A 22070-nucleotide genomic window follows, 5' to 3' on the forward strand; every position below is an offset into this window, starting at 1 on the left:
CATGTTGCCTCATAAAATCTTTATTTTCCTAAAAATGTATTCATAACATAGTATACCTTCACACTTACATCAGATTTTAGTTATTGAACCTGCAATGGAAAACAGTAAATAAAACGATACAATGCTGACTAGCCGTAACCTGCATTACATAAAATAATATGTATGTCAACACCCTCAAAAAATATATAGTCGAATAAAAAAGGTAATACTTTGAACAACTGGCTCCCATAAAAACATGGACAACATAAGGCAGTTGAGAGAAAAAATAGAATCATTCATAGTAAGTTGTTTTCAACTATTACCTACTTGCTTTAATAGTGCGCTAAATAATAAAGATGCGCTTCAATAATTGCTCGGCGACACGAATGGAGCCATCTGGAGCAATTAGTGGAACAATATGGAGCAATTTATTTCATATCGCTCAATGTCATATCCCTCAAAATAATATTCGATGGCCACATCACTCAATATCGTATTGCGCAATATTGCTGCTTGTTGCCGCAAATTGCGTGACGTCAAAGTTGACGAGAATTGACTGGAGTTTAGCAATTTTAGTTGCCCGTATAAGCGCACCATTATACGGGCATCTAAAATTGCTCAACTCCAGTCAATTCTCGTCAACTTTTTTAAATAAAAGTAACCTATCCTATGTCTACTACTGTGTGTCCTACTTTCTGAGTAGGTCCCTTCTTTACGAATCTCCTTATAAAATCTGTGCAGCGATTTGTGGAGATGTAACAGACATAATATACATTGTACTAATCAATATTAATTTTCATCTGCCACTATTGTTCCTTGATTATTTTCCAGACGTGCAGCGATAGACGTTGCCCAACCCTGAGCGAACGCTATCAAAGGCACCGCTTAAAACACCATTCCTTGCATAGGAAACAGCCACCGCAGCTGGTAAGTCCTAAACTTCGTCTGTCACTACTCACTCCTGATACCACGACCTTTAATACCCTTTTTTCCAAGACTTGGGACTAGAAGGGAAAGAAGGAATACTCGAATATTATGACTTTAAAAATAGCTGTTTTGTTAATGAGTTTAATTTTTTATTTACATTGGATTTATATTATTGAAGAGAAGCAATTTATTTATTTAACCCATTATATCTATCTACCTTAATAGGAGAGCCCGTCAATGAGAAGCAGCTCTTCCCATTCGTATGGAAAAGAAAAAGCAACAGAAAGCTTGGGAACAAATACAGAAGAAAAAAAATTCGAAGAATATTATAATGTAAAAGAAGAAATAATGGATTGGTCAAAAGATTTACCTGTTTATCATAATCCAAAATTTGAGAATATAAAACAAAATGTAGTAAACGAACTCATAGAAAATATTAATAATTTATTCAAAGAAAAAAATACCATGGGAAACCTCTTAGACAGCGTGAAGCATGATATAACAGAGAAGATTCACTCTATGCCATTAACTTATGAGCAACAAAAACTATTTGAATCCAATCTTTTACGACGATTTCAACTTAAGAAGGAATCTAATGATTTAAAAGTAGAAAAGAATATCATATATTATAACAACGAAAATCTAAACGAGTCACGGACCAAACTATATTCAAATACTGTGCAAAATAGTTATATTGATATAATTGAGAATATGTCACCTGTACTATTAACAGATTTTAAATTGACTACAATTAAAGATGGTAATGGCATCAACTTGCAACTTTACAAAAACAATTCATATGCTGGGCTTAAACTAATTGATTTCAGTACATACAAAATGATAAGACTACGTGTCTGCAAGTCCCAAATATATAAAGGTATCATCGTTAGAAATAAAAATAATTTTGAAATATTGGATTACCCAGCAAATATTGTGGAATGTCCGAATATTCTTAAAGATTCAATATTTTACATTCAAAACAAGTTGAGTATATCAGATATAAGCACACAAAGAATGTCATATTATAGCAAAGGAATTAGAATATATGCAGCAACAAAGTCTTCACACCGTTTTTCAGGCGACTGCATTTCAATTTATAGGTCTGAAGATAAGAATATTGTCAACTCTAATTTTTTGTCGATTCCTACAAACAATAATGAATTTGAACTATCAGTATGTGACTTAGAATCTTTCAGAGATACGTTATTTAATTGGCTTTTGGAAAAGCAGTCATTTCTGAAGCACAAAGTAAGCCCAAATAAGAAGAATGCTGCTATATCTAAAATGTCAAAAACCCTATATGGGCATGTTAAATCAATTAAAGACCCTCGAAATATTATTTATACAGATGTAAATAAATTGTTAAATAAATTATTGAAGCCCGAATTTAAAGACGACATTAAAGTCTTATCAAATGAACTTATAGAGAGGCTTTACACTTCATTACCTAAAACAAAAAATACCTTTGGTGATGTACTAGTCAATAACGAAACACAGGCATCCACTTGCACAAACATAGATACTGATACACTTGAATGTTCATTAACAAAACTTTTGCATAAATATGTTGAAGCCTTAAGCGAAGAAGAGAGTATCTTAATTAAAGAAGTCTATAGGTCACTGTTTAAAAATAAAATTCAATCGATGCTGGTTCCAAAATTTTGTACTAAGAATTCGGTAATCAAAGATCAAGAGAACGTTTTATCTTATAGACTAAAAATCGATATAGAGTACATTGAAATGTTAACAGAATGGTTAAAATCCATAACAAGAGAAATTAATAATTCAAATTTACAAGAAAGCAGTATTATTTTGATCGAAATTATTGAAATTATTAAGAGCAAAGAGGACGATGTTACTGAAAATCGAAAAAGTAATGAATTTTTTAAAAGAAAAATTTCAAATAAACTTTCTTCTTTTATGCCATCTGATTCTGAAATTGATACTAATAAATTTGTGAATGAATTATTACAAAACCATTTTAAACATTCTCAAAAGAGTATTTGCAAGGAATGTTATAATCAAAATCGAAGTGACGCTTTAGCTAACTATTTTTACCATCATGGGGAAGACATTATTAAACAAAATTTAAAATTTAATATACTTTTAAAGCGAATTTTAAGAGAAATTAAATATCACTGCTTATGTAACCTACCTCATACACTAATAAACAATGACTTTCAATACGTGAAAGAAATATGTCATTGGTTAAAGAATTTGCCACTTTTACCTGCTAATGAGGAAAATGTTCGTAAAAAGATTGTAAATACGATTGCTAATTTTATTGATGAAATAAATATCAACGTCGAACAGGAAGATGATGGTAGTTACATCAAAAACTTTATTGTATCTCTACCTTTAAACAAAGATAAAGAAGTAGACATCCAATTAGCTTTATTACAATTGAGGAAACGATTGCAACATATTGACAAAATAAAATTTGAGAATAAAATGGATGTTAGTGTAAAAGAAGACCGGATTCCCAAAATAAATATAGTATCAGACATTGAAAAATGGTGTCAAAAACTACCTACTACAGTATCTGATGATAAAACTACCACTATATTAAAACAACGATTAGCATGGAACTTACTTAAGAAATTTGGTGAATTGAACATGAATTCTCAATATTATGGCAAAGGCAACAAAAGACTGTATGAAAATGACGTCACTTTAGAAATAGACAAGCAGCTAAATGAGTCGCGATTAAATGAGAAATTAGATGATACAGCAGAATCATTGAAAGTCCAGCTGTTAAACATATTTATAGTGAATTTTGAAGCAATCGAAAATATACGTCCATCTGAAAAATATGTGTTACATCTAAGAAATCTTATTGAGTTGTCTTTACGCAACAACGCAAATATTAGTAAAGAGGAAGATGCAGTTTTATTAAACAAGATAGGAGATGTCTTATTATATTTGTCTTTATTAAAACAATTTGAAAGAAATGACGATGAATTAACAAAGAAGTGCTATTTAGTTTTGATGGAAGAAATATGTGCATATTTACAATACGCAAAAACGTTATTTATGATTCCTTTTTTATATGATCCTAATCAAGATTTATTATCCTACAATGGAGATCAATATAAAAATCATCAGTTTATTGAAAAATTATTAAAGTTTATTAAGAGCAAATCTATGCTAAGCCTCTGGATCGAAACATTACCATTACAAAAACCACATGGAATAGAAGAAGTGCTTCATCATTACGATATGCTAACCGAACTGACAGAGATAGTTATTGACATTGAAGATAAATACAGTTATAAAGATCCCAATATAGATGAAGCCCTCATGAAATGTATTCAGATTTTACCACTTTCAGCTTCATCACTAGAAAGGCTTGTTGTCGATTTAAAAAAATTACTCATACGTACGTTCAAAGAGAGAAACAATAACATAAATGTCACAATGGAAAATGATAATCCAATATCAAATCAAAACAATTCAGGTATGCTTTTGAATTTAAATAAATCTGCCGAGCATATTTCAAAGACTACAAAAGACGAAGATGAAATCCAAAATAATTATAAAAGTCGAGAAATGAAAACCAATCATTGGTATTCTTTACCGCCAGCTTCTACTATTACTGATCATACCAAAAATTATAGCACAATAAACGAAAATTATAATGATGAACAAAACGTTCATGAATCACAATCAAAGTTACACGAGTCGAGTATTAATTACAAAGATTTTGAAAAAGGTGTAGATTTAAAATCGTCGGTGATTGAGCCGTCTCCGTTGAAACAAACATCTCATAGCTCGACTCATAGAACGACTCAACATGAGTCAATTGTGCCGAAATATGAAAATTTTGAAAAGGCAGTTGATTTCAATTCTTCTCTAATTGAATCATCTCATATGAAAGAAAGAAGTGAGGCTATGCAAACTGCAGATTATAAGGGAGCAAAAAGGGATAATTCTCCAACGAAAGAACTAATTAAATCTTCACATAAAGAAGTTCAAACTAGTTTAAGTAAGTTATCAAGTCCTAATAATATTGAAGTAGGATTGGAAACAAACAAGCATTGTAATCCAGATTGTAAGTCTCAAAAATTAAGTCGAACATCATCCATTACTGCGATCTTCTCTAAAGAAGAGGGATCTCATAAAGAACCAGACAAAAATTCAGTGGAACAATTCAATAAAAATTCAGAAATCTATAACAAAGAGAAAACCCAGAAAACCTATAACAACCACTGTGTTCCAAATTGTAAACCAGAGAAATCAAGTCAAACGTCATCGCTTACTGCCATTTACCCCAAAAAAGAGGCGACTCATGAAAAACCCGAAATAAATTCAGTGGAACGACTCACTGAGACGTCAGGAACCTTTAAACAAGAGAATGGTAAGAACGATACAACTTGTAATTGTCAAAGAAAGTGCCTACCATGTTATATACGCAGATACTGCAAGATTTGTAGCAGTTTACCGCTCAAATATCATGAATTACATTTTTGGTGATATCTATATTGTATTTAAATAGTATTTTAGTAATACAAACGAACAACCAATAAACATGCGTAGCGAGCTTTTTTTTTCTTGGTGAATAAGTATATAAAAATCCTTTGTTACCCTATATTATAATTTCCGTTCCGTAATCCCAAAGGGTAAAAACGGGACCCTATTACTAAGACTTCGATTCTGTCTGTCCGTCTGTCTGTCTCGACTCTCGCTGTAACTCAAGAACGGTACCTAATAGCTAGGCTAGAGAGATGACATTTTCACAGATTACCTATAATATGATATATCTGTCGCCGCTATAATAACAAATACTAAAAACAAAATAAATTAAATATTTAATAATAATAATAACCATTTATTTCAGATCACAAAGAATCCATAGTGTTAGTAGAAATACAATTAAAATTTAAATTATGTTACTACATTACATTCTAATTCTTATAGTAAAAAATATTTATTAGGAATGGTAAGGCATTGAAACTAATAATGAGCCATTCTCTATCTAACATGCACCTCTATCCAATGCCTTATCAAACCATCAAAATTGTCAGTTAATACCCTTAGAATCATAGACATAATATAGGTATATATTATGTCTATGCTTAGAATGCTGTTATGACTACTTCTGACACGCTGCATCAATGACGCCACTCGTTTCCTTAGTATGGCGTTAAAGCCATCAGTGCGCATTTCGGCAAACATTCCTGAGGCACTACAGTACCTCGGTAGTCCTAACAGCATTATATAGATATTATTGTACTGAACACGAAGAGCATTTATCGCACGCTGGGTGTAGCTCGCCCATAGATTGCATGTGTAAAAGGACTGGCAGTAAGCTTTAAATAAAGTCACTTTCACCTCTGTAGAGCATCTTGCAAATCTACGAGCTAACATGTTCCCACGTACGGCCAATGCCCTTCGCTCCCTCTCAATGTCTACATCGTCGGCAAGCGAGTCAGTTACCCAATGACCCGCGTATTTGAATTTATTGACTCTAGCAAGTGGAACTTCATTAAGAAACACGGGTGGTATTGTGCTAACTTTGTGTTCACGGGGTTTAAAAAACAAGAAGTTCACTTTTCTTGGAGTTATACCTGAGTCCTTGGGCCTCGGCATACGCTTGACACTTGCCTAGCAGTTTTCTGAGACCACTGATCGAGGGACTGAGCAACACCATGTCATCAGCATAACTAATGTTGTTCAGCATTACTCCGCCACTGGAACAACCAACATTAGTGCTGCTCAGCTCCTCGATCAGCTTATTTATGTAAAGGTTGAACAGACGATGAGATGTCAATCCACCTTATCGAACTCCACACCTTAATTTATACTCGCTAGAGAGAGCCCCAGACCACTTTACAACATTCGCTTGGTTTTTGTAGCAATAATCAAAAATATTTATTATTTCAACTGGAAGATCCGTCTCATCCAGCAACTTGTTCCTTAGTATGTCATAAGACACCATATCGAAAGCCTTCGAAAGGTCCAGAAAACATGCATAAACTGGAGTGCTCCTATCAGTATAGTATTTGCATAGCTGGGCATTAACTCGTTAATCCGTTAATCGTTAATTAACGAAGTTAACATTTTGATTAACGGATTAACTTTTAAGTTAACTTTTAAAAATATTAACGGACTCGTTAACTTCCGTTAATATGCAGAAGTTCGTTAATCGTTAATCCAATGCCTACTATTTACCGCACGGTACCGCTGCGCGGCGTGAAAACAGGTTCAGACAGTTAGCATGAAACGACAAGTGCCGGGCGGGCGGGCAGCGCGGCGCAGCGGCACGGTAGCAGCGAAACAAAAACAATACAAGATACATTTTCAGGCGCATGCGAGTGAGAAGAGATTTGTTTCGTTTTATCATTTCATTACTCAGCTTCGGTGCTTATAGAGAGAGTGATTTGTTTATTATTATTATAAATCATTTGCATGTTGATAAAGAAGAGTGAAGTATAATTTAGTTAGGTAGAATACAATAATTATAGAAGTACCTATTTTGTTTTGTCCCTAACCTGTTTACTTCCAAAACCTTAAACCAACAGGTTTTGTAAGTACACTAAGCAATGATATAAGTTATAACAAGGTCATATTACACATATTAACGGATTAACGATTAACGTTAACTTGCGTTAATTCGTCCGAAATGTAACGCTTTAACGTTTAACGAAGTTAACATTTTTTTTAACGGATTAACGATTAACGAAGTTACTATTTGATTAACGGTGCCCAGCTATGAGTATTTGACAGTCTGCTTGAGAGACAATTGCCGTTTCTGTAGATAGCAATGGTCTAAAGCCAAACTGGGCATCGTGTAACATAAGATGCTTGTCTAGATATTGATCAACTGTCTAGGACCTTTGCTATTGTTGTTGCTAGCGATATGGGCCTATAATTTGCTTAACTGGAGAAATCTCCAGTTTTATTTTTGATTATTGGTACAACAACCGTCTTCATACAGTCGCCAGGCAAATACGTGTGCCTAATACATAGGGTGTAAAACAAAGATAGAACCCTTGGTAAATGTGAACCAGCGTATCTCAGATGCTCGATGCTAATGCTATCATGACCTGGAGATTTACCTAAATAAATTAAAAATACCTAAATAAATAAAAAATAATAAAAAAGTAGTCTATGTCCTTTCTCAGGCTTTAGACTATCTGTAAACAAAATTTCATTATAATCGGTTCGGTAGTTTTGGCGTTTGGCGTGAAAGCGAGACTGACAGACGGACAGACAGACAGAGATACTTTCGCATTTATAATATTAGTATAGATTATGTGCACACTGCACAGCTGTTTTTGGGTATTTTGATTAATTAAGGGCCGCGCTACACCGGAATGGAAGCGGCGAGGTGAGCACTTTCAGCGCTGCCATTCCGGTGTAGCGCGGCCCTAAGAGGGGTACCACTTACCAGGGTTTTAAAAAGTTTTTAAATTTGACACAAATTTTGTTGACACCGCGCGCTATAAACTAAAGTCCACGCGGACGAAGTCGCGGGCAACAGCTAGTATACTTATATTTTTGAACAAATATGTTTAACCTTTGTTTGACCTTCAATGGCGTTAAATTAGCAATAAATTCGACCAACATTACGTTTAGAACTTTTGGTAAGCTTCTCGTATCAGCTTTCACATAGAGAACTTGCATTTGACGAACCAGCCATTATAAATAAGATTGAAAGGAAAAAACATACTGCAGAGGTCAATTATTGGCCGCCGATGATGACGTCAGAGCGAAACTTTAAAAATTAATTGAGAAAAAACTAGCCAATTATTTAATTTATATTCTTAAAATACCCTATTTTAACGAAAAAAAAATATAAAAAGTACATGTGATTTTTTTGGACAATGCCCATTGCTGAAAAGATACCGGCAAATTCTAGCTGCCGGTACTTGTTAACATACAATTCAATCCAATCGATCACTGGTGGCTAGGCTAGGGGTAAGCGGTAAGCCTAAGGTTATTATAGAGGTCGATTCAGCCTGGATGTAACTTGATCGTCATTTTTTGTTCGGATTCAAACCAACGACCCTAGGCTTGAGCCGCCAGTCGCCACACGTTCTTTTTTTTTTTTTTGAGGAGGGGAAATGCATTACGCATCCCCCACCCCCTCGGGGGAAGGGGCAGGGCACGGGCAGGGTTATGTCGGACTCCCTCCGCAGATGTTTACCGACTAAAACTCCCCCCATGCCCTCGTCAACGCTACACGTGAAGGAGCGGGATCGCGTCCTCCACAGCAAAGAGAATGTCTTAAACTACGTAACTCCACAGCGCTTGCCGCTGCCGGCACCTCTTCGGTTGCAGCAGCCTTTGCCGCCGCCTGTCTGCACCGAGAGGTTCCCCGGGCATCGGGGGAGCCTTTCTCCTCGGGGCCTATGTTGCGGGCGGTGATCCTCCGATCAACCACCTACAGGCCTAGGCTTCAACCTCCATGGCGGGGACGGTTTCACTCGCCCCGGCCTTATTGGCTCCAGGTCGCTTACGCGGCCGAGCCTTGTGCTTCCTCCTCGAGCTGGGAGACTTGCTGGCTGCTGTAAAACAGCCGTTACTCCCCAGCACGTTGTTGCTCTCTCTGTCGAGCTCTGCGCAGAAGAAGCAGCTGGGCTCCTCCGCACAGTTGGCGGCCTTGTGCCCCGGCTTCCCGCAACGGAAGCAATTTCCGCTACGGTCTACCGGGAACTGGCAGCTCGGTGCCAGGTGGCCGGTGTCCAGACATCGGTAGCACCGCTTTGGCCTCGAGGCCAGCAGCACCACCTTTGCCAGGACCCATTTGCCACTACCTGCAGCCGCCCAGAAGTTACTAACTTCTTGGCGGCATCCGTGGGGACATGGGGCCACACGCTCCGTGCGCCCCTGGGGCCTACCATGATTTTGCCCGTCCAGATGTCGGTGGCCAGGCAGCCGCCGCCTTGGTAACATTGGCGGCAGTCTCTGCGTCGTCCATGGCGGAGACGAGCAAATCAACTACAGCCATCGACCAATAGTCGACCATAATTTTATGTTATAGATTTTTATCACGTTATTGATTTTTAGGACATCAAAAAAAGGAGGTTATCAATTCGACCCGCATGTTCAAAAGTATATGAAAAATGAAAATACTTTTATATAAATAAAATATTTAATTATTTAATTACACAAATTGTTAAAAATAATATACATAATATGTATACTCCATAAGCCACGAAGGCTTGTCCGGAGTGTAATATAAATAAAATCAACAGTTTTTATAAGAAAACAACAGAAGAACAAAAATACTTTATTATACTTAATTACTATTAAACAGCAATTTTGTAAAATAACAATTAATATGTATTATCGAAGAAATAAAGACGTTAAAGCATTGGATACTCGTGACGGGACACATAATAATATAATGTGTCCACTGTCCCAACACCAGTGTCCGATCTTTCAGTCAATACAATATGCCATACATCATTATACGTGGGAGAGCCATGCTTTGGCACGAATAGGCCGGCTCGACTGGCGAAATACCACGTTCTCACGGAAAACCAGCGTGTAACAGTGCTTGCGCTGTGTTTCGCCGAGTGAGTGAGTTTACCGGAGGCCCAATCCCCTGCCCTATTCCCTTCCCTTCCCATCCCTACCCTCCCCTATTACCCTATTCCCTCTTAAAAGGCCGGCAACGTAATAAATCATATAACAAACGTAAATAAATCATAATATATAAGTAGACATAGTTTGTTTCCATACATGTTTTTATAATATAAAAGTATTATTTTAGGTCTCAAGAATCAACACAGATACACAGATACAGATACTACAGATACCCCGCCCAAAGAGCTACTCATTAATAAAAATACTATTAAATTTTTAGTAGGTTCAACCCCAGGTGGATAATTGTTCTCAAGGGTACAGCGGAGCAACAAGTGACCGTCAAAATATGATACAGTGAAGTCCTTTAATAGATAATTAGTGTCAAGAAGGAGACTGTATTATATTGGCAGACAGGGGTTTTAAGGTTCAATCAAATCAAATAGGTCTTGAATCTTTGCAATAAAAAACATAATATTTACTATTAACATACCTACTTTTTTAAAAGGCAAGTCACAAATAGCAGGGGTTTTGCTAAAACATGACCAGAAGCTTGCCAGGCAATGTGTGCACATTGAGAGATTGATAGGTTTAACAAAAACATACAAAATTTTACAAACTCTTTTTATGTGCCTTTAGCATCAGAAATATTTTTTTATTTGTTTTATGTTATATAAGTTTAGGGAATGTATTGTTGATAATAAAAAGTACAAAATCAATGTATGTTTTATTTATATGATCTTATATTATAACAATGCTTTAATCCAGTTTCATCACAATAATGCTTTATAATTAATATATTACAGATATAGCTGAATAATAAGTTTTTGTTTCTTATAACTAAACTTGGTTTAGTTATAAGAAACAAAAACTTGTTTACAGTTAGATTCCTGTGCTATTCCACTTTTGTGAAGCTTTAAATTTACTTCATATTGCAGCTGCTTCATAGTTTTTTGCAATATCCTTTAATAAAAGGTATTTTCCCCCATATTTGAATCCAAATCCTCTTGCTAAAACAAGGTAGGTATCGGGACTCACACAATACCTTAGCTTCACTTATTTTCTTGTCATCACTAAAAATAGTAATAAAATATTATAGGTGATTATAGGTATTTGATTGAATTGTAATGAAAATATTTGTACTTATGTACATGGGTTATGTATACTTACAAGCAAAATAACTGTTGTATGTGAGTTTGGGTTACATGAGGTAACAATGAACTAGCATTTATGTCCCGATATGTCCTAACATGAGGAACTTCCGTCACATCGTCAATGGACTGATTCTCTGCACTTCCAAAATTGGAAATCCGGTCGTAAAGTGCCAATCTACAAGGTGAAAAAGTTAAGAATAAATAACAACAGAAGTTATAATTCAAGCTCCAACTTGAATATTTACTTAATATTGTTACGTAACTTAATAATATTTGTAAAAAGGTACACATTTTTTCCATTTTTTGGCTATAAGTGCCTAATTTTATGGGGAAAAAAATGCAAATCAAATATTTTTGAGGTTATACCCACGGACGTAAAAAAAATACGGACGGATCGCCATTAAGAAATGAGTGAAGCACCCTTAATAAGCCCAGGCGATCATAATATGTACACATCTTGCACAAACACTCGCACTGTAATAAGCCGATCGTACCGCCATTACGCAATTAGACTGCATCGCGGTGACACATCTTTGTCATTCATAAATAAAAATAAATATGCCATCTTGTGTTGTAAAATGGTGCAAGAACAATACAACCTTACACAAAAAACATCAAGGAATAATATTTCATAGGTAAGATAACATATTTTTAAAGTATTTTGATAAAATAATGTAAATATTAATTCAACTTCAACAGGTCAGTAATGTCCATAACAAAGTGGGGAAATTTTCCCCAAACCGGGGAAATTTTTTAATTATTTTTAAATAATCAAATAATTAATTTTATTGTCTTTTATTAGTGTCATGTAAGTATTTAGCATACTATTGACCAGTAATTAGGCAAGAATACAATAATAGGGGTGTAGACAGTAAACGAAATCTAATACAAATTATTGTTTTTTTTGAGAGTTTGTATTAAAGAATTACCGAAAATGGACATATTTTACTTAATAACTTTATAATATTTTTTATATTTAATAAGTGATTTTTTAAATTGTAATAAGAGTGTATTTATTTTTTATACATATTTTTAGGTGTAAGTACTTATGTACTATCAGAGAAGTTGATTCCTATGCAAAACGGGGACATAAGTAGTTTGGTTGCGTTACGTCAAACCCAGCCGACAGATCACAATTAACATTGAATTGACATATTCGACCAAATAACGTTGGTCTGTCAGTTGCATAGGAATCAACTTCCTTGATGGTACATCTGTAAAATAAATATATTTCCTAAAAATAGTCTACACCCCTATTAATTTCTTAATTTACAAAAGTGGATATAACTGTTGTTTGACGACCTCTGTGGCTCAGTGGGTGGGCTGTCGGTGTTTCAAGCCGGGGGTCGCGGGTTCGAATCCTGCCGACGGAACAAAAAGTTTTCAAAGTTCCTGGGTCATGGGTGTGTATTAAATATGTGTATCATATAATAAAAATCTTAAATATATGTATAGTATAACAGTATTAAATATATTTCCGTTGTCTGGTACCCGTAACACAAGTCCTTCAGGTACTTAGCACGGGGTCAGACTGACGTGGTGTGAAGCTTCCATAGATAAAATTGTTGTCTTAGATTTCCTTCAGTAGTAGGAGAGGGAAGGTGCTATTGGTGTAGTCACCCGAGCGTCATTGAGACCTAGTAGGAATGAAAATATTGAATGGACCTCTAGACCAGGAATAAATTTAACACCATGTTAGGTGATTTGATTTGACGTTAGCGCATGGTAGAACTCTCGATACCTACTCTAACAGGCCGTTAACTGATTTAACAAGCCATTATTTATTTAAAATTACTTGATTGTTTGATGAAACGGGTTACGGGACTTAAGTATCTTATATCTTTTCGTATACAGGTTTCTTATATAGGTTTCGGGGGCGATAAATCTGTCTAGCTAGGAATTATTTTTAGAAAATGTCATTTTATTCGTGTTTTAACGAGCAAAGCTCGGTCAAATAGCTAGTAATAATTTTATTATTGTAAATGTTTGTACATAATCATTATTACTAATAATGTTATGTAAATAATATACTTCTGTACGTAACATGTGTTTTTTTTCTATCTATAGTGTCATAAAAATAATATTTTCATTATGACATCTTTAACAACCGCTTACATTTCTGAAGCGAAAAAAACATAAAAATATGTTTAAGTATAAAAAATACATTTAACTTGTCTGAGTTTACAAAATTTAAAAGTAGGGAAATTTATGATTTATATGGCAACCCTCATATCACGCACACGTCCTACACGGGCGGCCATAACTAGGCTTCACTCGTGATTAGAGAAGGTTACGTCCGTACTTTTTTTACGTCTGTGGTTATACCTTTCGATTAATTCTGCCCGTCTTCCGTTAAGCGATGCGCCTCTTCTCATTAGCTCAGCTTTTAGCTCACTTACACGCCAAGACGAATACATAATGATTTCAATATAATTAATACAGAAATTATGCAAAACTACTAAATAAAATTGTATTGTTGTTTGACAAAATCATTGACAGGTAAAAGCACAGACTACTTAGGGATACTGGTAAAAGCTAAGGTGGCGGCATCTACGAAAAGTTTCGACCGGCCTTCCCCATTGTCATCATCATCACATTGACCTCTTCTCTAAGAGCATTTCTTTAACCTAAAAATAATTTGTTTATTAGTATCAATGTTCAAAAAGTATTTATTCCATTTTTTGCACATTACAAAATTTGGACATGTCAAGATTTAGAGGAAAAAATTTGAAATTAGCAATTTTTAAATATGGATTACGGGGAAGGTTGTCTGCTTTATAATTGACAACATTTCAAAATGTTTAAGCCTTAAAATAAAAAAATACCGTTTCTTTAGTTTCTTCTCCTGATATCAAAAAAATATTTTTTTTTTTATATTGCTTATTTACTGAGAAAATAAAGAAAAACTGAAAAATACGCTGTGACGTCATACTTACGGCATAATATCATACAGTTTGTTTGCCTGGTGTAAAATAGTTTTTAAAAAACAACATGAAGCATAAAAACAAAAACGTCACTGTCAACCACCTGTCATCAATGACATTTCTAAAAAAAACATTACCTCGGCCGGATGCGGCCGCTTAGGGCTTCATGAATTAAAAACTTGCATGAAACAGTGTCTAAAATTTAGACACTGTTTCATGCAAGTTATTTAGACTCTAAATATTTCTGTTCGTCGTCTATTTTGAAGCATTTTCAAATCCTGAAAAAAAAAAAACATTTAGTCCATGACATTAATTTTATCGATATAAATGTATACTTCAAGCAAGGTGCATCCCTAAAGCCACAATAGACATAACGACCAGTAGTTCGACTGCAAAGAAACGGACAGGTTTCAATATCTGTCAAATTCGTCGGGTTTCACTAGGATTATGAAGGGAATGTGCCTCGCGCTGGCTGATAATAATTTATTTTTAAATATTTAAAATAAAGATTTCAAAATTGGATTCTGACAATTTTAATCGCATGTGCCAAAACACAAACAACAATACGACCAAAGAGGAACACGTCCAGCGAATATGTCATAGTTTTAAATTCGTATGTAACAAGTTAACAACCCTAGCGACGATTTTCGTCATAATACGTCAAATTTAAAAATTTCAACATCAGTTCTAAGTCGGCATACTCTATCATTCTGTCTACTCCGCTAAAGCACACGTAAAAATCTATGCCATATTTGTAGCCAAATTATTACTTGATGTGATATTTTTATCACTAATGGCATAAACAGCATGATTAAGCGATTATTAAACTTATAAATTTTCTTTTTAACTTACAAAAAATACCGATTGATAAGCCCAAAAAACGTTGTTGAAAACTTACGTATGTTATGTTAAATCCACTTATTTGAGGCATTCCTTGGCCGTTTTTATGGTTTATTATTTAGCGGAACCATAAAACCCAACAAGATATTGCATTTAACGTTCACTAAACACTTTTATTAGCACTTGTTAGCGGATGTCAATGGACAAGCGACATGATATTATATTTATTTATTTAAATCAGTATATTATGTTAGTCACTATTTATAATTTTAATAAGTGATTATTAATATTTTAAATATTAAGTAAGGTACTTGATTTTGACAATTAGTTAGTTATAAATGGGCGGGAGGATTATTTGCTTCCGTTATAACTTCCTAAAATATGAGAACCACATTAATTAATATTTAGAATTATGTAGGTACTTAACTTATTCTTAGCCATTCTTAATTTTAATGCATTTCTTTATGATTTTGCTATATCTGAATTGTCAACGGAAGTTCGTTTCTTTTGTGTAAAATGGTATAAAAGCCAGCCATATTGCATTAATTGATTCATTCTGTAATTAACTTTGAGACATGTAAAGTAAAACTCTGCTCGAATAAATATCGCTCAATGTATAATTCAAGACTTTTACTATTCTCTAACACACTTTTAAAACATGAAATATGCAGACCGACTCTTTTGTCACAGTATAGCAATATATGTATATTGCTATACTGTGCCTTTGTTATGTTCTACTCGGTCGGACATAACATTACATTTTGACGTATATACACCGATATGAGCTTTCTCTTTCACTCAACTTACTGCATCGTTAGTAAGAAAGAGTAACATTATCAACTGTCAAAATATAAGGCTCCCTCCATTTATAGGTTTATGGCTCCCTCCAATAGTATTACACCCATAGACTTAATATATAGCATTAAACACTTGACCGTTATTTGAAGCATAATAATTGAGATAGGCACTTCCGTTTCCGCAGATTTTACCTCCTTTTCTTTCCTGAATGTTGGTAGCTCTGTCAACCTTGGCGCCATCATCGAGCAGGTAGAGGGAGAATTCCCGCTCGACTATGATCATTGGCGTTTTGTTTTCCGCACCGCACAGTCGTGCTCAGAAGTCATTACGTATTATACCTCCTTATTATATAACTGCCAGTTATATAATTTAAGTATAAAGTGAAATAATTTCAGTGTTGTGTTTTTACCGTTTTTCAAGGTTTTGGTAATTCACGTAAGTTATATTTTTATACATTTTTTCTTTAGAAAAGATGAACATTTCATATTAATAACGATTTTATCGTTCGTATCGTTACTTTAATAACGAATATAAATTTAAATACTACATTTAAATTTTTAAATATTAATTTTCTAGTTAAGTTCTTGTGTTTGTGTTCTTTCCTAGGTTAAGGTAGCTATTAATTAAATAACGAATGTGAATTTGTTCATGATTCGGTAGTGACACCAGCTAACGTTAGATTTGAAACTACCCACTAATGTGGTTAATAAAAAATTGCACATTGTTCTCGTGCAAGGTCATCTAGTAGTAGTAGTTGAACAAATGATTCGAGCTCGTCATCGACTTCTACTTCACACAGCAAACGTAAATCGAGGCGCCGCCGCCACAAAAAGGGGGGGAGCAAATACAGACTGCGCTATAACCACCCTTTAGCTAAATTAACTCAAGAGGTTAATGAACTTAACAAAAAGGTTAATTATTTTTACGAAAACCGATCTATTTTTCAAAATCATGCAATTGCATCGACGATAATGTCAGTCGGGAATTGTATAGCAAATCAAATGAAAATGAAACGACCGTTAGAAATTCTTTATAATCGAATCTTGTTTTTGAAATTGAAACAAAACTTAAAGAAACGTCCGTTACGAAAACTTCTCTTTCGGGGGTTTTGGCTATATTAAATAAATATTCAACATAATAACGAATGGTCAGAAGTTCCTTATTCTGAAGTTCAAGAATTTTATAATCATATACTAGTTTTTGTTGATTTAGAGGTCAATGATGAGCTTAAATATTTCGATTAAAAAAAAAAAAAAGCTCACGTGCACAAATCATACGCGGCATTATTATATTGCGTACTTATGCAGCGCGGAGCATTGAAATCTGCTCTTGAGAAATTGTTACAATGGTCACACGCTTCAAGCTTGACCCCTGAAGGTTTAATGAAACCGTTAAGGATTTGTATCACAACGTCAGAGTTAATTCAATTAATTTGTGGTCTGAGCTGGGCTTTGAGATCTATGAGGTTTTCAAATGAGACGCAATGCAATTATCAATTTCGTTCATGACCCAGTTCTGGCAATCATTTTATCTAAGTTAATTCCGAGTTGCTGGTGTCACTACTCGAAAAGACTGAGGGAGCTCGCAAAACCTTTGTTGCGAATAGTCAGAACAATGTTGCTGCCGCTGCGCAAGTGGGTTCTAGAGCAACAGATTGACTCGCCGCCCCCCGCAGGGGCAGGCTAAGAGTTATATATCCGCGCAGGGTATGTCTCATGGATGTTGTGCTAGCTCGCACATTTCCCATGCTCACCAGTCTGCGCAAGGCTGTTCTTACAATCGTCCCCCGCAGGGACAAACAATAAATTTTGAACCACGGTCAATGCCTAGCAATGCACGAAGTTCTTTTCACTCGAGAGCTTAGCCTACCCCCGCAGAGGCAGACTAAGAATTATATACCCGCGCAGGGTATGTCTCATGGATGTTGTGCTAGCTCGCACATTTCCCATGCTCACCAGTCTGCGCAAGGCTGTTCTTACAATCGTCCCCCGCAGGGACAAACAATAAATTTTGAACCACGGTCAATGCCTAGCAATGCACGAAGTTCTTTTCACTCGAGAGCTTAGCCTACCCCCGCAGAGGCAGACTAAGAATTATATACCCGCGCAGGGTATGTATCATGGATGTTGTGCTAGCTCGCACATTTCCCATGATCACCAGCCTGCGCAAGGCTGTTCATACAATCGTACCCCACGGGGACAAAGAAATAATTTTGAACCACGGTCAATGCCTGGCAATGCACGAAGTTCCTTTCACTCGAGAGGAGCTCGATTGGACAACTGAGGGAACTTCCACGGCAAAAGTACCCGTGAATATGCCGCTTCTCTTTCGGATCTCGGGAATCTCTGGGATCTCGGGAATGCCAAAAAACGTAACTGACAATCAAAAATTCAGAGCGGGTCAAACTTTGAAGTTTTACCACCGTTTCTCGTTGGCAGCGCCTAGATGCTCCAGGTTATTATTATAAAGATTCTAAAAGGGTACCGCATACCATTCATGGAGAAACCACCTCGGTTCATTCCAAAATTAAACCAAAATCATTTTTCTACCACAGAGTCTGAAGATATGTATCTCCAAATTCGACAAATGATATTCCAGGGTGTCTTAGAAGTTGCCAGCCCCTTGCCAAGTTTTATTTCGACAATGTTTCTGGTCCCTAAGGTCGACGGGTCCTGCCGTCCTATTTTCAATCTTTCCACTCTATTCGATTATGTTTTGACTCAGCCATTCGGGCTCATAAATGTTCAACTAATGACAGTTTCGTTTTGCAACCCGACGATTGGCTTTGCAAAATATACCTGTCCCAAGCTTATTTTACCTGGCAGTCGCTCCATCGCACTGACGGCTCCTACGTCTGTATACAAGGGACAGTTACTGCAAATTACTTGCTTATTGTCCGGTCACCTGCTTCCCTGACCAATTGGGTTAAACAAACCCTCAGAGAGCAAGTTCTGCGTATCATCGTTTATTAGGACGATTATCTTATTGCTTATTAAAACAAAATCATCCTACAGAAGCATGTCCACATTTTGCTTCAAAGGCTTTACTTACGCCTCAACAAGACCTGGTATTTCTAGGTGTTCGTTGGAACACGTTTCAAAACGAAAAGCTACTTCCAGGCGAGAAAATGTCTAAAATTCATCAAAAGATTTTACCAGTCCTGCCTTTTTTGACTGCCATAGTGTTTCAAACAGCTTGGACCCCCTGGAATTACGCCGAGATGTTGCTTCACTCTGCATCCTCTATGGGTTGTATCACGGGGAGTGCTCTGAGGAATTGTTCGGAATCATACCACCTGCAACTTTTCGCTATCGTCCCACGCGAAAAACATACCATCCTCATCATCTTGATGAGTGGCAGTCTTCCACAGTGCGTTTTTCGCGTAACTTTCTGCCGCGCACTGTAAAACTCTGGAATGAACTGTCACCAGCAGTATTTCCGGACCGATACGACCTGCAAACCTTCAAGAAAAGAGCGTATACCCTCTTAAAAGGCCGGCAACGCACCTGCAGCTCTTCTGATGTTGCGAGTGTCCATGGGCGACGGTAGTTGCTTACCATCAGGTGACCCGTTTGCTCGTTTGCCCCCTTATTTAATAAAAAAAAAAAAAAAAAAGTCCTGAGTCCTGACAAAGAGTCTGGTAGATCTAAAGACCTTGCAGAGCATCCTCGGTCTCCTGAACTTCGCCAGTTTCATAGTACCGAAGGCTACATTACCGAGCTCTCTTGTCTCTTCTCATAGACTTGGATAAGTCCGCATTTCCGAATCGCTGCTCTCTACCGAGACAAGCGTTACGTTTAGCGACGATCTTCGGTGGTGGTTGCAAAGTCATCATCTATCAACTTCCATTCATTGGGGTCCACCATCGCACTGCTTGGCAACAGATGCGTCGGACCTAGCTTGGGGTGCTCAACTCGACCACCTTTCCTTAACGGGGACATGGTCAGCATAAGAATTTCATGCATTACAATCAGAAAGAGCTTCTAGCGCTCTGCTTCTCCGAGGTCAGCAGTCAGCACCAGACTCTCACTCGCTCGACAGTTCTTTGGCAGAGCGACAATCGAACAGCTATAACCTATATTTGGGACGAAGGTCGCACCAGGTCAGATGCCCTGATGGACATAACCATTCAGATTTTTCGAGTTATTGGATCATTCCAAATCTGTTAACTTCTTGCACGGAGAAGATCAGAAAATGCGGCTTACTTGTGTGACCGATCTATTTGCTTCCGCCGAAGCTCATGTAGTGACTAATTATGTAACTCTCGACTTGACCGATCAAGCAGGTTTATATCACGATGCTATGATGCTCACAAGCCGACGGCCACAGTCCTTGCAAAATTCTTAGCTTATCTATTTTTAATAGATTAAGCTCTCATAAAACACTATTTTCTTACATAAGTAGATATCTTCCATGTTTGATACAGAGATTTCTGGCCCTTTAAGTTCTTACGGTTTGGTAAAACATGTTAAAATCTATTGCATTGAAAAAGCTTGTACAACATAAATTAAGAACTTATTGAAGTCTTATACTGTTGACGCCAGTTGACGCAAGTCATTTATTTGTATTTTTTAGACATACAGATATTTTGCTTTTGTTTTCGTCGGGCAGACGTGTACATGATCTTACACACTGTAAGAAAACAGTGGTTTAAAATTCTTAATGTGATTAATTTATTTAGTCATAACTAAAACGAACAGTTCTGATTCTAGGCAATCTAGCTGGAAGATTTTAAGCAATCCCAGTAATAAGCAACCTTGCTGTTTACTGGTTGCTTGTCTGAGACAACTGCACCACCAGGTAACGTCCGCTCAGCTATGGCTGAAAGTTGGATAGACAATGTATCCATTCATGAAATACTTTTGGGGCCGTTATTGAAAATCGGTACAAAAAACTAGTACTTTAATCTAATTCTAACGATTTAAGAAATTATTTTGTTCCTTTAGTTGATTTCATTATGTCCATATCAAAGCTTTTACAAGTTGTATTTTTGATTTGTCAATGAGTTTTTGGTGTAGTAATTGTGTAAAAAAGTGTTTGAACACTGGATTTTCTATTCCATCACTCTTATATCACCTATATATTCATTTATAAAGTTTTAGAAGTATTCCCACAAGGAATTACTATTTTTATTTTATATTGTTATATTTTCTTTTCACATTGGCGTTTTACTTTTATTTTGTCACATTGGCGTACATCATCACCAGGCGATAACAAACACGTCTCAATTATTATGCTTCAAATAACGGTCAAGTGTTTAATAGCAGCGTTTTACCCTGAAATAAAACGCTTATTAAATACTTACCTTATTTGAAGCATAACTTTATTTCTGCCTGGTGTAATTTCGACTCAATGATCATAGTCGAGCGGGAATTCTCCCTCTACCTGCTCGATGATGGCGCCAAGGTTGACAGAGCTACCAACATTCAGGAAAGAAAAGGAGGTAAAATCTGCGGAAACGGAAGTGCCTATCTCAATTATTATGCTTCAAATAAGGTAAGTATTTATTAAGCGTTTTATTTCAGGGTAAAACGCTGCTATTAAAGGCATAGAGTACACATTATTATACTCTAAGATTAAAGGTTTATGATGAAGACAACGACCAATGACGACAATATGTCAAATTGAAGAAGGGACCATAAACCTATAATATATTATGTCTATGGAAGGGACATTAAATTACTTTCAAAACATGAGAAATGGCTTCGGCCTGATGAAAAAACTTATTATTCATATTATTTATATCAAAGAATTGGCTTCGGCCTGATGAAAACTCTATTTCAGATGGTTAATATAAAAGAATCGGCTTCGGCCTTCACTATCATTAATTAAATAGAGAAAACATAGAAATGGCTGTATGGGCAACGCTCCCTTTGCCTGTCCCGACCGGGACGAATTAACAAAAAAAAATAAATGA

The 22070-nt window shown here is 36.0% G+C and overlaps 2 protein-coding genes across 2 annotated transcripts; one reads left to right on the forward strand and one right to left on the reverse strand.

The window, feature by feature from the left end:
- The first annotated feature begins 29 nt into the window (after positions 1–29).
- Positions 30–5761, forward strand: LOC121736481. The gene is made up of 4 exons (XM_042127703.1): positions 30–280; positions 811–906; positions 1132–1320; positions 5744–5761. The coding sequence occupies exons 1-4, from the start codon at positions 236–238 to the stop codon at positions 5759–5761; spliced, it is 348 nt and encodes a 115-aa protein (XP_041983637.1). The 5' UTR covers positions 30–235.
- A 3539-nt stretch (positions 5762–9300) lies between these two features.
- On the reverse strand, positions 9301–9804 carry LOC121736488 (cellular nucleic acid-binding protein homolog). The gene has a single exon (XM_042127714.1). The coding sequence runs from the start codon at positions 9802–9804 to the stop codon at positions 9301–9303; it is 504 nt and encodes a 167-aa protein (XP_041983648.1).
- Between the last annotated feature and the right edge of the window lie 12266 nt (positions 9805–22070).

Source organism: Aricia agestis, chromosome 2 (assembly GCF_905147365.1).
Source record: "Aricia agestis chromosome 2, ilAriAges1.1, whole genome shotgun sequence".
NCBI classification, from domain to species: Eukaryota; Metazoa; Arthropoda; class Insecta; order Lepidoptera; family Lycaenidae; genus Aricia; species Aricia agestis.